The sequence below is a fragment of the Lingula anatina genome, chromosome 7 (assembly GCF_051362555.1).
Source record: "Lingula anatina isolate TDL-2025a chromosome 7, LinAna3.0, whole genome shotgun sequence".
Lineage (NCBI taxonomy): Eukaryota > Metazoa > Brachiopoda > Lingulata > Lingulida > Lingulidae > Lingula > Lingula anatina.
The window spans coordinates 14,941,420-14,957,597 of record NC_141773.1 but is presented as its reverse complement, the minus strand read 5'-3'; the positions used below and the strand labels follow the sequence as shown (position 1 = coordinate 14,957,597).

At 38.0% G+C, this 16,178-nt stretch overlaps 1 protein-coding gene across 1 annotated transcript in view; it reads left to right on the top strand.

Annotated features, from left to right (window-relative positions):
• The first annotated feature begins 111 nt into the window (after positions 1-111).
• The window catches only part of LOC106169316 (multidrug resistance-associated protein 1), an 18,917-nt gene continuing 2,850 nt past the window's right edge, over positions 112-16,178 (top strand). Inside the window, exons 1-28 of the mRNA XM_087017763.1 lie at positions 112-583; positions 1,089-1,271; positions 1,539-1,661; positions 1,856-1,993; positions 2,258-2,446; positions 2,694-2,755; positions 3,302-3,430; positions 3,578-3,844; positions 4,181-4,358; positions 5,771-6,025; positions 6,470-6,535; positions 7,070-7,207; positions 7,451-7,597; positions 8,248-8,332; positions 8,672-8,738; positions 9,018-9,144; positions 9,622-9,798; positions 10,108-10,275; positions 10,713-10,902; positions 11,376-11,457; positions 11,612-11,720; positions 11,921-12,128; positions 12,649-12,777; positions 13,309-13,490; positions 14,146-14,345; positions 14,929-15,061; positions 15,455-15,556; positions 15,802-15,948. Of these exons, the coding sequence (XP_086873889.1) occupies positions 524-583; positions 1,089-1,271; positions 1,539-1,661; positions 1,856-1,993; positions 2,258-2,446; positions 2,694-2,755; positions 3,302-3,430; positions 3,578-3,844; positions 4,181-4,358; positions 5,771-6,025; positions 6,470-6,535; positions 7,070-7,207; positions 7,451-7,597; positions 8,248-8,332; positions 8,672-8,738; positions 9,018-9,144; positions 9,622-9,798; positions 10,108-10,275; positions 10,713-10,902; positions 11,376-11,457; positions 11,612-11,720; positions 11,921-12,128; positions 12,649-12,777; positions 13,309-13,490; positions 14,146-14,345; positions 14,929-15,061; positions 15,455-15,556; positions 15,802-15,948 (4,041 nt within the window). The 5' untranslated portion in view covers positions 112-523. The remainder of the gene's footprint in view (positions 584-1,088; positions 1,272-1,538; positions 1,662-1,855; positions 1,994-2,257; positions 2,447-2,693; positions 2,756-3,301; positions 3,431-3,577; positions 3,845-4,180; positions 4,359-5,770; positions 6,026-6,469; positions 6,536-7,069; positions 7,208-7,450; positions 7,598-8,247; positions 8,333-8,671; positions 8,739-9,017; positions 9,145-9,621; positions 9,799-10,107; positions 10,276-10,712; positions 10,903-11,375; positions 11,458-11,611; positions 11,721-11,920; positions 12,129-12,648; positions 12,778-13,308; positions 13,491-14,145; positions 14,346-14,928; positions 15,062-15,454; positions 15,557-15,801; positions 15,949-16,178) is intronic.

The following is a 16,178-nucleotide window of genomic DNA, read 5'->3' as shown; positions in this document are numbered from 1 at the left end:
TTTATACATTTTGCTTTTCTGAAATAGGCAGTTTCTTATTTCAGTTGCAATATAATGATAATTATGCCTTTTTAAAATTACGAATACTATATGAAACATATTCGTAAAGAACTACATGTAGGTTAATCAGAGGAATTGTACAAACCATCGAATATAAGTGCAGGGGGAAGCCGAGCAATGAACGGTGAGCACGAAATTATACTTTTCGTTTTTTTAAAGAAAATTTTATTTGACGCGAAACTCTCGCATTAAACCTTAAGATAAATATGAAACAAACACCACCTTGTGTTCGTCTACTTCAGCTAAGGCGTGTTTGCGTTGTGGCAAATAAGGACAAGTGGGGTCATCCGTGTCGATAAAGTGTACCTCCCATTCTAATCTACGATCTGCGGTACATACACTGTGTATATATAAAATATAACTCAGTAGGCTACAAACTGATACATGAAGAGGAGAGAGTAAAACCAAATCCATAATTTCTACCTCCACGAATTAGTAACCAAGCCCGATCTAGGCGTCTAACATGGAGGATATTTCCTGGACAGGTTTCTGTGGTAACGACACAACACACGCTTTGTTTTGGGTAAGGAATTTGTGAATACCTCTGTAATGTGTGCTACATGTATGTGCTTTCTATACTACATATATGTATTTTATCCCGACTCTCTCAGCATCAATAGAATATTTGAGCCCTTACAAGGAGTGAAGATGCCATGTGCAAAGAAAAACGTGATTTTTCATTTGATAAGACAAAAATATTACACTGTTCATTGCTTAGGGCTCGTATAGTTTCGCATTATGGGAAATGTTTGATGATCTTTATATGTGTGTGTGTGTGTGTGTGTTAAGATACCAGCAGGGTTGTTCAATTTATGAGGGAATACTCTTTTTATATTAAAAAGACAAAACTTACTTAAATAAGTGACTATATTGGCGAGTAATTGCTCTACAGTACGGAGTTTAGTAAACGGATTGATTCTGTCGGAATCAATTGACGTTACTTTCTGAGTCCATGTGTTGATTATATAAAGTTCCAATATCAGATTGTCACTTATGACGGCAAGTGTTATTCTCTATTTTATTTACAGAGTTGGAGTCTGACAGTGAACACCAGTAACCCTGACGTCACACAATGTTTCCAGGACACAGTGTTTGTGTGGGTGTCCTGTGGGATTTTCTGGTTGTTTGCCCTCTTTTTTATCCCAGTTTTATCATCCAAGCCCACCGTGCACGGGATACGAGACGCTGGGAAACTGAACTTGGCCAAAATGGTTTGCATCTGGGTTTCATTTGCTTATCCTGATGTTCAGTTTGGCCTCGTTTTGTCAGTTTGAGATAAATACCAAAGAAGCAAATACTCACTGCACGGCTTGATAGAGTTTTTCCTTATTGTTGGCATACAGATTACCCAACAAAAACCATACGGCGTGCACGTATTGTGGAATTGAGTAAATCTATGATAATTATTTGTAAATAGGAATATGTCAAATCTGTGTTTCACTGTAGCTGTCTTTGATGTTGAGTATTTAATATTTCAGTCATTAAGCATATTGCTATGCCTGACCTCCATTTTGGATTTGTTCAAATCCTTCAGTGAGATGCCAACACATCACACACCACCATCCGCCTTTATCGCACCTGCCATATACGCCATCACATTTGTAAGTCTATACCCATTAAATTTTAATCAGAGCTGTGCTTGTAACAAATAACTGCAAAAATATGTGCATCTGTATCCAAATGCACTGTTTCAAGAGCTTTCTGTTAGTCTCTTAATGCAGTAAATAAATAATTAAAATATGATTAAGTATCGAATAAAAATGTTCAAGGTCATTTTTTATAAGTAACATTTCAGGGAATGTCATCGTTTTTGATCACGTACGAGTTTAAGAAAGGAGAGGTGTCCTCAGCCATGTTGTTCATCTTCTGGTCCATACTTCTCCTACTAGGGGGTGTGTCACTAAGATCTAAAATAATACAGGTGCAAACTCAGGTGAGTGTTCACATAATTTTTTTATGAAAAGTGAAACAAACGACACAATCGGTACAGTAAAAGCATACCAACAATGCATTTAATAAGTCAGCATTAGCAAACAAAAAACAGCAAACAAACAAAAAAAAAAAAAACAGAATTAGCTTTCACTCATTTACATAAAAATTTAAATTTGGGGGTTTACCCATTTATTCATTTATTGCTTTAAGTTTTTAAATGGAACATACTTACTGATATTGGTTTGATTAATCAAAATAATTACAGGATCATCAGGATATATTCCGGGTGGTGACCTTCTGCTTTCGTTACACCTTTGTCATACTAGAGTTCATATTACACCTGTGGGCGGATGCTAAAGCGCTTCCGAAAGATACACCTGAGCGGAGAAAGTTGTCTAAGGATGAGTCTTCTTTGACAGAAGCCGACGTCTCATCAGAACACCATTATGTCAGGGTGGGGACATATCCTTTGTAAACGTCATGATTGTCGAAAAGGAAAAGGACAATTTTATACTAATTTTTAAATTCAAGCTTCCATTTGATTCCCTTTGCTTTTTGGCATGCTAAACACGTAAACAGACACCCGTTTTAAGTTGTCGAAGGATGATCGTGACGTTGTTAAACAGGTAACAGATAATACATGTACTTGATAAAAGAAAGTAATGTATTGTGCATGATTTTCATGCAAGCTTTCATTTCAGAAAATGACGCCAGAGAGAAGTGCCTCTTTTTTATCCAGAATTTCATACTTTTGGATGACGAAGTCAGTATACATGTATAACCCACTGCTATAAGTTTATAACTTTCGATTTAAGGAAATCAAAGTTTTTATCATCTGCTCTTTAAAATTATGAAGTTTATTGACTCAATTAAATAAAGGAGATAAACCTAGATGGAATATGCTTTTAAGATCTGGAAAATAATCACAGCAGTAGGTCACAATTTCTGGCATTAACATGCCTGTGTTCGCCTGTGTAAATCTGTGCGTGTCTAAGGGCTCATTCCCATTGTCACTATCGATCCAATTCCGCGTGGACACTCACTGAATGCAATCATATTAACTGAATGACACGCATCTCCGTTGAATATAAAAAAGTGCATAGAAAATATGATGATTATACGTTGGAAATAAGGGGATGTGTGTTAATGTGTTTTACTTATTGTATTCAGCAAGAGTCCCCTCGAAGTTGGATCGATCTACGTAGACCGAGAGTGACATTGGGAATGAGCCCTAAGAGAGACTATTTGAAAATCAATGACTTTTGTTGTGTTGCCCAGTACTTAATGATGGCATGTGTCTTTTATACAGACTTGTAATCAAAGGGTACAAACAGACTTTGGAATTTGCTGATATGTACCGACTGCTCCCTGAAGACTCTTGTGGCGTCATTCTACCTAAGTTTTTGAGAGAATGGAGAAAGGAAAATGAGAGGTTGAGGTAAGTGTCCTTTTGCGTGATGTTCGCAATAGAAGGTGCACTATACCGGTCTATGCGTACATGTATATGTCAAAAATTATTTCTGTAAGTTATCTTAAAACCAATTCAATGAGTTTCAACTATCATTATTTTCTTTATTTTGTTTAGGCCAACTGCAGTTCGTTTTAATGCAAGTCACAAGTACGTAGGCATTCCCAGTGATTGTCCGAGCAATCATCCTGATGACAGCCAAAACCATTCTGCCCAGATGACCCGAACAGACAATGTTGTAATTGAGTCAGCGAATCCACCCGTACTTGGAAAACCTCGCTTATTGAGGGCTCTAGTGCGCACTTTTGGGCCTTATTACGCACTTGGCGGGCTATTGAGACTATCCCTTGATGCTGTCACATTCGTCAACCCTATTTTGTTAAGGTATTAGAAATCAAAGGCAGTGAATATCGAAACTGGTACTTGTAACATTTCATGATCTCAAATGTACTGCTATCATTTAAATGGTTATAAAGAACAGTTCTGGCGTGGACAGAGGGCACATCCCCTGACATTCCACTGCGTGGGATAACTTTGGATATAAAGTGGCCTTTGCGATTCTTTGCTTCGGGTCACTTTTCCCCATTTTATTAAGATATTAAACAGTATATTTTGCTTTGAAAGAAGTGTGTGTGTGTGCGTGTGTGTATGTGTGTGTCGGCTTATGAATAAGTACCATATATTGTATTTTTTGTTTGTTTGTTTTTTTGTTTGTTTCAGTCTGATGATTACTTTCGTAGAGAGTGGTGACCCGCTCACATGGCGCGGGTACCTGCTGGCCTTGGTTATGTTCCTCTTCAGCATGCTTCATTCCATCCTCTATGAGAGATACTACAGCGTGTGCTACAGAGTTGGATTGAGGATACGCACAGCCATTATAGCAACTGTCTATAGGAAGGTGTGTTGTGCCAAACTATATATGGTATTAAAGTATTTGGCAAATGAAGGCCCAGCTAATTCTAACGTATTTGGGAAATAGTTTATAAATGGTATACATGTATCAGTGTGTGAATAGGGTTCCCAACTGAAAACTACCACAGGCATTCTCAGTAGAAAAGGTTAATATGACCTGCTATCTGTATGCATTTTGGAGTAATTTCATATAAAATATATCATTTATTTGAGAGAACAGTTTCATTAGCTCTGTATGTATAAATTCAAATTACTGTTTTCTTTTTATCAAGAGCTTGTAAAATATGTGGGTATTACCTCCAATATTTCTGTGACTGTCAGTCACCATCATCAGGGAGTAAATGACTAGGGTCATTTCACCTGGAATGAAAATCCAGGTCAATTGCCCCTAATCACAGGAAAGCCACGAACACAGATCACTACTTACAGTGGTCGTCTCATCATCCAACCTCGCAAAAACTTAGTGGCCAGCTTCACTTTTCCACCGATGTGAGACCGTGATATCCGATACAGAAGACAAACAAACAGAAAGGAAGAAGATTGAAAAAGAGCATGTGGATATCCAAAATGGGCACTAAAACAAGGGGAAAAAAGAGGCAAGAACAGACATGACAAAGAAAAAGATGCAATGGGCCTCATTGAGGGTGCAAAGCAAAGTATAGTGTTACCATACTGCCAAGGTCTGTCAGAAAAACTAAGCCGGGTTTATAAAAAATATAACATCAAACTCCACCATAAGCCAGGTTGGACGCTGAGACAAGCACTAGTGAAGCCCAAGGATCCTCTAACCCAAGGAGAGCAATGTGGTGTGATATATTCAGTCAAATGTGGAACCTGCCAAGGAGAATACATTGGCGAGACAGGAAGACCATTAGCCACAAGAATGAAAGAACACAAAGACTCAGTGGCCAAAAACAACTGGAAATCAGCCCTTGGAGAACATACCTGCAAACATCCAGGTCACCACATAGACTTTGACAGCCTGAAAGTGATAGACAGGGAAAACTGGACATTCCAAAGAAAAATAGCAGAAGCTGTACACATCAGGACCAAACAACCAGACCTGAACAGACAGGGGGGGTATGATTTACCAGCTATCTACCTCACGGTGCTCCAGAGCGATGCAGAGGAGCCCCGGGGGGAGCAAGTAACAGTTACAACACAAGGCCAGTGATTAGGGGCAATTGACCTGGATTTTCATTCCAGGTGAAATGACCCTAGTCATTTACTCCCTGATGATGGTGACTGACAGTCACAGAAATATTGGAGGTAATACCCACATATTTTACAAGCTCTTGATAAAAAGAAAAACAGTAATTTGTATCATTTATTTGTTAATATTGTTTGTGGTCTGGCAACTGAATCATTTGCAATACTGCAGTTTTCCGTATCTTCTAGTCACTGAAGTTAACCAGCGCTGCTAGGAAGAAGTCGACGGTCGGAGAAATTGTCAATTTAATGTCGGGGGACGCGCAGAAGATGCAGGACTGTTTCCTTTTCTTTCACCTTACTTGGTCGTCCACTTTGTCCATCATCGTGGCACTGGTGCTGCTTTGGCAATATTTAGGTCCTTCCACTCTGGCTGGTATCGCAGTTATCGTACTTATTCTGCCGGCCAACGCCTACGCTGGATCACAAATGAAAAAGCAACAAGTAAGCTGGATGCCATGTAAACCACTGCCCAGACTTCATCTCTTGTTTATTTTACCGCATATTGCATAAACATGAGTTCATTCTTCAAACATAGGTTTGCCCTTTTCTTTTTATACTGTTGAATAAGAATGGTTTGGTTATCATTGTAACTTGATGTTATTCCTCATGCCATGGTTTTATGGTATTCCTATGTGGTGCAATGCATTTTTTAGTGCCATGTATTTTTGGCAATCCGTACCCAATTTGATCACTTTCCATGATTTGTATATGTTGGGAATGATCAGTATGTCTTTATAAACAAAGAGTTAAAGAGGTAATTACATTCTTCAGGTCAGGTAAGATTCACCTTATTTTACCCTCAATCATCTTGTTTCTGGTCATCATATCACTGAGTGTGTTAAAGTGCTTGAAAACTCAATATTAACAACATTGATTTATTCTTAGGCTCGCCGAATGGCACAGAAAGGCCAAAGATTGAAAGTTACCAATGAAATACTCAATGCTATGAAGGTAAATGTAGTGATTATAGTGACAGATAAACCGCAATTATATTAATTTTATGGGGCAATTTTTGTGTTGTGTTGCTTAAAAAAAATTGTGGTGAGAGACAAAAGGACAGAAGTATTTTTGTATTGGGTTTGTGCAGTATGTCAAAAGTCATCGCAAATATCAATAATTGCATGGTTGCAAACGTTGATTGTTGATAGAAAGGAAGTTCGATATTATATTAATTGTCATCATATGCTGCATGGGTTATAGCAAAATTACATAGAAAAATGCACGGAGGTTGACAATTACAAGGTGATACATTGTAACAAAATGACTTAGTAAACGGATTTAGGAGAGTTCCTTTATGCAATTGTTCAGTATGTTGGGATTGATATCGAACAACACATTAGGGTCATAGTTTTGGAAACATTTTCAGAATAGACGATTTCATGCCAGATAATTAATCATTCACACCGTTGAAATGTATTGAATGATATTCAGTATTTGTTATCGTCCTACATGATATAATTACCATGGCTATATTTTTTTATGCAGGTCTTGAAATTGTTCGCTTGGGAGGAGCTATTTCTGAACAAAGTGACCGAAATACGTGACTCGGAACTTGCTTCACTAAGAAACTTCTTATTTGCTTATGCTTTCACTTGTACCATTTGGTTTCTTACGCCGCTGGTGGTGAGTCTGATCATAAAAGTGGGCTAAATTTAGAGTCCGATTTGTTTGGTATCTGTCCTCTTTTTCAAAATGAAAATGCAAATTGTATTTGTGTGTAAGTATGCTCGGTAATAGATGCAAAAGTACAGACGAAACATTTTTCGTACATGTAATACCATATAAATGCTGCCCATTGGCACATGTAACAGTGTTGTGCATATTGCCTAAGGGGTTTTATTTATATCTGTTTGTTTATGCCTTCAGATGACCCTGGCAAGTTTTGCTGCCTATGTGCTCTCAGATCCCAGCAATGTTCTTGATGCCAACACGGCTTTTGTGTGTTTATCGTTATTCACAATCGTCAAGATGTACGTGACCGGCGTCCCCATATCCATAAGCGCCTTGATACAGGTAGGTTGGTCCCAGTGGCATATCCTTCGATAAAATTTGTAGGACATTTTTTGCAGACCAATGAAACCTGAATAACTATGCTTCCCATCGTCTTCCTCGTTGTCTGCCTCAAAATGTCAGTCCGCCTTTTTTCTGTTTGTCTGTTAATTGTAACACGCAATTTGCCTATAAATGATCAGTGAGTAACTGTAGCTGTACAGTGACTGGGCCTGGCTGTTCGAGTGAACGTCAGATGGATACACACCGATCACTCGCATCTTCATCTGGATGTGCTAGTTTTCTGCTTGCCTGTCGTCTGCCTGTCTTTTCATCAATCTGCCTATGTGGCTGTCTGTTTATCTGCCTCCCTGCCTGTCCGTATGTCTGACTGAGTGCATCTATACTTTGGCAGAGATTTTTCACGACCCCTAGAAATTAAGTTTTTTTATTAGACTGTCCCTATGTTTGCCACCCTGCCTGCGCGTTTGTCTGTCTGTTTGTCAGCCTGATAGACTGCATGTATGTTTACCTGGCTGCTTGTATGACTGCCTATATTTGTGTGTCAGTTTAAGTTTCTTATGCAAAATTTAAAAAAAACAAGATGTCTGTTTTAATATAGCGAGGTGAAATTATTGAAGTTTTATTACATCAGAATTGTGTTGTTTACCCAGGGTAGAGTTTCTCTGGAGAGACTTACTAGATTCCTCGTAGAAGAAGAACTGGATACAGACATGGTCGATAGAACCAAGTCAACTAGTAAGGAATATTTTATCCTATTCAATTATTCTCCTTTCTTTACTTCTTCATACAGGGAGTCTGCACCATTCAGTATCGTGTAAGGCAAAGGTTTATACACATTCTGTTTAAACTGTGTTATACTCCATGAAAATATTTTATTAACAAGAAAAATAACGTAACAGAGCTCTTTCAGTGACGCGTTTATACCGTGCAGGTTCCTGAAAATCTTTTCATTGATTAAGCAGCTGAACCGAAATGAGATTTAAATTTGAAGAAGCGACTATGTACATTTGGTGAATACAGAACTTTTACAATGCTTGAGCAGATGTTCGTCTATTCATTTGTTTACTTATTCAGATGGCACTGTATCTGTGCAAGATGGTAATTTTACCTGGAACAGAGATGAGCTGGCGACTCTAAAGCAGTACGTATGTGTCAAGAAATCCTTGAAAAATTGTGATTTTATCATAAATGACATCAGTGGTAATATGGGTAAAATTATAGAAAATCTAAACCGTATTTGCGCCTATTGCATTTAGCTTTACAATTGATTTTAATGGTCTTCCAATTGACCCACGAAATGCTTTGTGTGTGTGTGTGGGGGTGTCATATAATGTTAACTGAAAATTATTTTAAACATTAAACGTGTTAGCTAAATTAAAACTAGTGTTTGGCATACATTTTACATTGTTTTCAATTCCAGTTTGAATTTTGAAATCCCCCCTGGCTCTCTGGTGGCTGTGGTAGGACAGGTTGGAAGTGGGAAGTCATCCCTACTCAATGCTCTGCTAGGAGACATGGAGTGTTTATCTGGGAACATTAATGTGACGGTAAGGTCTTTGTCTATAACATGTACTAGTATTTAGGTATTCGTGCTAAAACTAATTTACCGCGAGAAAAGTGAAGTTTTATCATATTAACGCATCATTCCTCGAATCACCCCTGCACTTGGATTCGGTGTTCTGTGCCATTTCTAACCGAAGAACTTTGTTCAAAACAAATTATGAACAATTTACACCACCACACCGGTAGTATTCCTGTCATTACAGAAAAAAAATATTGACACCAGGTTCATTTGTTTGAGGGGATGGCTACTTTGCAGGGTACTTATACATACATGGACAGTTGTGATTTGGGGGCAAGTAGTAAAGGCCTACCTTGAGGCACGATTTAGGGTGCGAGTTCAAATATGATATAAGATTGCATTAAGCTACTGCATGTGTTATAACTTGCCTGGAATACATGTTGTCTTGGGACGTACACAAAACTCTAGTGATCAATCACTTATCAAAATGATCATATTTTAGGGTTCTGTGGCCTATGTCCCACAGCAAGCATGGATACAAAACAAAACTGCCAAAGAAAATATCCTCTTTGGAAAACAGTGGAACCAATCCTTATACAGGAGGTGTCTTTCCACATGCGCCTTGGAGCAGGATTTAAAGATTCTCCCAGTTGGAGATGAAACAGAGATTGGCGAAAAGGTTTAAGTTAATTGCCATCGCAGATGCTGAATTAAAAATACATTTATAATCTTTTTATAATGCATACGAAAGCTATTTCCTTTCATTTAATTCTATATCAATTTATTATTTAGATCAGTTGCATACTATTGACGCGAATTATAAAATACAGTATAATATTTAACATGTCCATTCTACAGGTACCTCGTTAATTGTCAAAAGGATAATGGTTATCACATGCATGCCCACAGCCTGTAAGGCTCACGTTAAAGCAAGAAAAGACAAAATAAAAAAGCTTCATTGTTAGATTACAACTCTCTAACTTCCCAGGGTGTTAACTTAAGTGGTGGTCAGAAGCAGCGAGTGAGTTTGGCCAGGGCTGTGTACCAGGATTGTGACGTGTACCTCATGGACGACCCTCTAAGCGCAGTCGACAGCCATGTTGGAAAACACATCTTTGATCACGTGATTGGGCCGGAAGGGATACTGAAAGACAAGGTATTCAGAACAACCTGTGTTGAAACTGGCCTAGGGCCCCTAAGATGACCCCTAAAATCGACCTAAAAGTAGAAACAACCGATACAAGTTGGTATAGTTGATTAATATTAATCAAGAGTTAAGAATAATATGTAGTCTGTTAATGACCATAAGTTTCAACTTTTCACTTTCTCCGCGAAATTAAAGCTATATTTTACCTAACAAAGCTTTCGGTCACTCCGTATCCTTCCTCAATCTGTATAATTATGCCTTCCTTTGTCAGGCATAGCTTTAATTTTGTGTATAGACCGAAAAGTTTAATGATAATACTGTAATCATTTGTATATGAGAAACAGACATTTTTACTTAATAACCCCCCATGCACACGCACATCCGTGGTCCGCTAGTGACAGCGCTGTAATGTTCCAACTATTACATTGTCAGCAAATTACTTTCAGACGAGAGTTCTGACCACAAACAGCATCAGTTTCTTGCCAAAAGTGGACGCCATCATAGTATTGACTAAGGGAGTAATATCAGAGATAGGCACTTACCAAGAACTGTTGGGCAACAATGGCGCTTTTGCTGAATTCATGAAAACCTATTTGAACGAGAAAGAGGCCGAGAGCGAGAGTGAGGAAGAAGAAGGTAAGATGGTTGTCAAACAATTTCTATTAAATATGAGAAATTTGATTTGTTATGCTCACATTAATTTTGACATGTCCACTAAATTTGGAATTTGCATTTCGGTGCCCATGGTCCCTATACGCTTGCCCTGTTATATTACTTTTTGTATTACTTTCTCCTTGAGTACTGATCGCTTTTTCTTCTCAGGAAGGTAAGATTGTTTCAGGATTGAACAGATCCATCAACTTCAGGCATAAATTGAACAGGTCCACAAAAACTCGACATAATTCGTAAAGTAGGCTGATCTCGCTTTTGGAGAACATCATCCTGTAAACCAAACTCATATCTCTTCACTTAAATGAGAGCAGAATTGATTAATAAACTTTGCACCTTACAAAATGCTAGGACATATTTATCAAAAAAAGTATTGGAAAATAAATATAAATTTAATTTGATCACCGATTAATGTCTACTAACTTTATTTTAAGTTGCAGATTCAAAAACTCACCTTGGGCAACAGATACAAATACCGGAAAGCGGGGGTGAAACGGCAAATCTTTCAAGAAAACTGAAAAGGTATGCTGCAACAAAGATGGCATCAGAATGAAGATTGCACATACAAGTAAAATTAATTTTGAGTCCTTAAAATCTTCTATAGCTACTTAATAAATTTTCCCAGTACGTGTTTGCCTATAATTTGCCTATAATTCAACGATATATATACATCCAGTGGAAGATCTAGCAAGCAGCCTTCGTCGGAAGAAACATCAGTACAGGCGCAGGACGTGAAGAAAAAGGGCGGACAGTTGATGGAGGCGGAGAATACTGAAAGCGGAACAGTACGTTGCTTCTCTTTTGATAATGAAGAAATTGAGGATGAGGGCACGTTTTGATACATTATGTAATGTGTTATGACAATATTCCATTGTGGCTATTTACATAATGTGGTTCTTCTCACAGTCCCAAATTAAATACATATACAATGTACCTATATATCAAAATACCAAGTCATTATTAACGAGCCCTCTCTTTTTTTCAGGTAAAATACACTCACATGTTGAGTTATGTTCGTGCCAGTGGATTCAGGGGGATCGTCATGGCGACGGGCGGCTTTATCTGCTCCGTGCTTTTCCTGATTGGTGGTAATATCTGGCTGAACTTGTGGAGCAATGACCAAGTCGTTAACGGCACCCAACAACTTACTGATCTCAGGCTAGGTGTATATGGGGGACTAGGGGCGGGACAGGGTAAGTCATCCCTGTTTCGCTATTTATTGCTTGGGTGTCAAGGCTGAGGCTTAACACAGACATGGTTTCGGGAGCATACACCTATTTATTTTCTATGATATACAGAAAGGTTCAGATGTAAGCTCTCCAAATTAGCTGGTTTTACAGTAAAACAATAAATATCAGCTATATGATATGTTGTTCTTTGAAACAGAATCAACGCCTGATGAAGCAAATGTTTTTGTAATAAAAATTGTTAATAAGACATATCAAGAAAATACTGAACCATTTTATGTCATAAGCACATAGCTCGTAGTTAAGGATATTTCGACTTGAATAAATGTAATCAAACTCAAGCAATGCACCAATTAATATAATGTTAATACAGCTGACACCTATAGGCAAGAGGATTTCCTTCTATGGTCAGTAAGTGATATTAACACCCATTTTCGTATTCAGATATCCTGGATGTATTTATTATGTATTTTTTATAAATATATATTTAAAGTGGTGTTTTATATACAAATGTGTTGCATTCCAGTGGCATTTATCGTCATTCAGCAACTTGGGATTACCCTGGGGTGCGTAGAGGCTTCTCGCACAATACTCAGTGGCTGCCTTGGGAGAATCATGCGGGCACCCATGAGTTTCTTTGACACGACACCATTAGGTAATATATAGTAAACTGAAAAGTTTATGTTTTTATGTTTTAGTAAGTGGATAAATTCATACGCAAAATGCTGTTAATCATGTTACATAACAACTACGACTCTTTATCTTGGTTTTACACATTTTCATAAACACACACAGGAGCGTATTGTGATAAATGACGGATAATTGGCGGGTGCCACAATATCTTCTAATGACTTAATTTTGATCTTGCATTCTAAAGATTTATTTGCAAAAGTTCTTTGCTGACAATACGCGAAATAACCATTAATGGAATATTATGCTTCCTTTCTAACAAAAGCCATACATCATTTTGGAAAGTGCTGGTCAACCTTTCTTTGCCATAACTTTTGAGAAACAAAATGTGCTGTTTGGTGGACCCTAATATTTTAGTAAGTATACTGCATTTAGTATATGCAAAGAGGTATGGATAAAGGATTTTTAGGATAAAGGCATCCTGTGACCGGTCCTTAGTGAAGTACTATTAATTGGTGGCCTTCAAATAAAGGATTATCCGTTTCTTTTGCTGCAGGTCGCATCGTAAATCGTTTTTCTAAGGATATGGAAACCATAGACTTCGGCCTTCCGTTTACCATCGAGACCTTATTGGCAACAAGTGCCCAGGTTATTGCAGTGATATTCATAGTCATTTACAGCACCCCCATCGCTGTTGTTGCCTTATTGCCATTATGCGTCATCTACTTTCTTACACAGGTAACTCGTAATGTGATACAACTGATATGTGTTTAAGTATAATGAAAGCATATGGCATGAAAAAATATGGTTCTCCTGTTTCGGTTCAGGGCATATATATACATATACTGTACATATCGGGTGGCTCAAAAAAAAACGATACTAATTTAAGTCCAATTATTTTCATAGATCACAAGCTTTTGAATTTGAATTTTGCACAGATTTCTGATACATCATAATTGGGCAACCCACAAAATTCCAAGTGTTAAAGTGAAACAGTTTTAACACTATCATCAAATCAAAAACACATTGACAGGGGTCAAAACTTCCATACACTTGCACCTGTCATGCCGGCAAAGAATTCTATACTTTAGATCGAAATTTTTGTGCCAAACTAAGAAAGGTCGAGTCAAGAAATTTTCAACATTTAGTAAAAACATCCTTTTCCTAAAATATCTCAAATTTTATTGCAATATCTTTAAAACTGTTGAAGTAATTGAACTTTGAATATAGTAACTTTTTTAGCCTCTCGTTGTTTACATGTATAAAGCCACAAAGGCACTCACGCACAATCACGCACACGCGAAGACACACAAAACAAGGGGTTTTCTCAGCTTTTACCGAAAATAAAGGATGTAACAGTAGGGCATGCTTTGCTAATAGCTCGTTCTTTCAGAAATTATATTTGCCGTCTGCCAGGCAGTTGATACGGATTGATGCTACAAAGAGATCCCCTATATATTCCCATTTCGGTGAGACCCTGGCAGGCGTTAGTTCCATCCGAGCTTATCAACAGCAAAAAAGGTTCGTGCAGCTCACCGACAAAATGATAGACGACAATCAGATGGCCTGGTACGGATATATTATGTCAATTCGGTAAGTGCTGCGTAGGTATAACCTTTACATGGCTCTAATATGGGGCATGCACCAGACGGTAGGAACGGTTTATCTAAGGTCTGTGGTAGGGAGTTTGAGGAGGCAGCATCATGCAAGTCATGAAGCAGAGGGTATAACGAGTGTTAGGGCTAATGTGAACTCAATGGTTTATAACATTATGCTGTGTATGCACTCATGTACCTTGTGCCATTTGGTTATACACGTGTATGTGGCACTGTATTTCAAGATAAGCGGCAAAGAAAATGAGACAGTTAGAACGGACAGGGCAACAAGACAACACACACACACACACACACACACACACACAAACTAATTGGTTCAGTAATATATGTGACTGGAAAACCTCTTTCCCATATATTACGTTAATAACATGTACAAGTTCTAATACCTAATAGATTTATCGATTTGAAAAAAATTGTATAGTTTGAAACACTAAAATATATGGAACAATCTATTCCCTTTGATTGGTACTTGGTCATCTATTTCAACACTACCGTAGTACCAGTACAATTTTTTCGCTGTCCTTCTATCAAGTTGACAAAGTGATGGGATATATTTTCAGTTGGTGCAGCATTCTGTTAGAAACATACGGGTCTCTCGTTGTGCTGTTTGCCGCCATATTTGCTGTCCTGGCAACCGAGTCTGGAAGCATCACGGGAGGTGACGCTGGGATGTCCATCTCTATATCCCTTAATGTAAGGGCTGAGTTTATATCGTAATAGTTTATTACATGCTACAGTACATATTACCAAAACAATCCGTTTTCCGGTAGTATAAAACAGTATGATGGCTTTGTATTGCGTGAGCCAAATGTAGCTTATATACGAGTAGCCTACTACAGCATGCAGTCTATTTTCCAATACACCTGCATCTGTTACTCAAGAACAAAAAAGATTAGAGCTATTTATGGGGGGGGGGGGGGGGGGGGGGTTGACCGAGGGATTATTTTGGTGTATCCCTTGGCATGTCGACTTTATTTGAGTCGTATAAGAAACTACTACAATTGGGTGATATGAGTCAAAGGGAATCCACGTATGTTATTCTAATTTCCATTTATAATTTCATTATCATTATTATCAATGTTGTAGGTGATACAGATGTTAAATTTCATGGCGAGGACATGCTGTAACTTTGAAACCCAGGCAATTGCCTTAGAAAGGATAAAAGAATATTCAGCAGTGGGAATTGAGGTGATCCGTAGATAATGTATACATTACACAAGTTAATATGATTTAATTTACCAATCATGCATAAATGCGCACTGAATTCAAACCTTTTGAACTGAACCGATCATTTAGCGTTGAAATAACATTGCTGGGCATCAGTCTATTCTATTGACTGCAGAAAAATATGTATAACTTCAAATTTCTCTCTTCATCTTTTGTAAACATCTTACCAAATTGACCTTAACACCGGGTTTACTTTCTACTGAAAGGCCCCATGGAGCGTCGATGACCATCGTCCACCCCCAGAGTGGCCACAGAAAGGCGAGGTCAAGTTTGACCAGTACAGTGTTCGTTACCGGCCTGGACTGGACCTTGTGCTTAAAAAGGTCACATTCCAAGTTGAGCCTGGAGAGAAGGTATAAAAGTGAAAATTGCATGACCCTTAATCGTCATTAATCGTCTTTTTTTGTGGGGATAATTAATCTTTTCATCATTTTCACAAGTGTACAAAGCGTAAATTTTTTCAAGAACCCCCACTCCAATCTGCTTTAGAGAGTGCAATGTAAAAAGCTAGAGATGATTACCTTTTACAGGAATGTGGAACGTCATTTTCATTATTTTTCAAAAGCTTACAGAGGGCATTAAC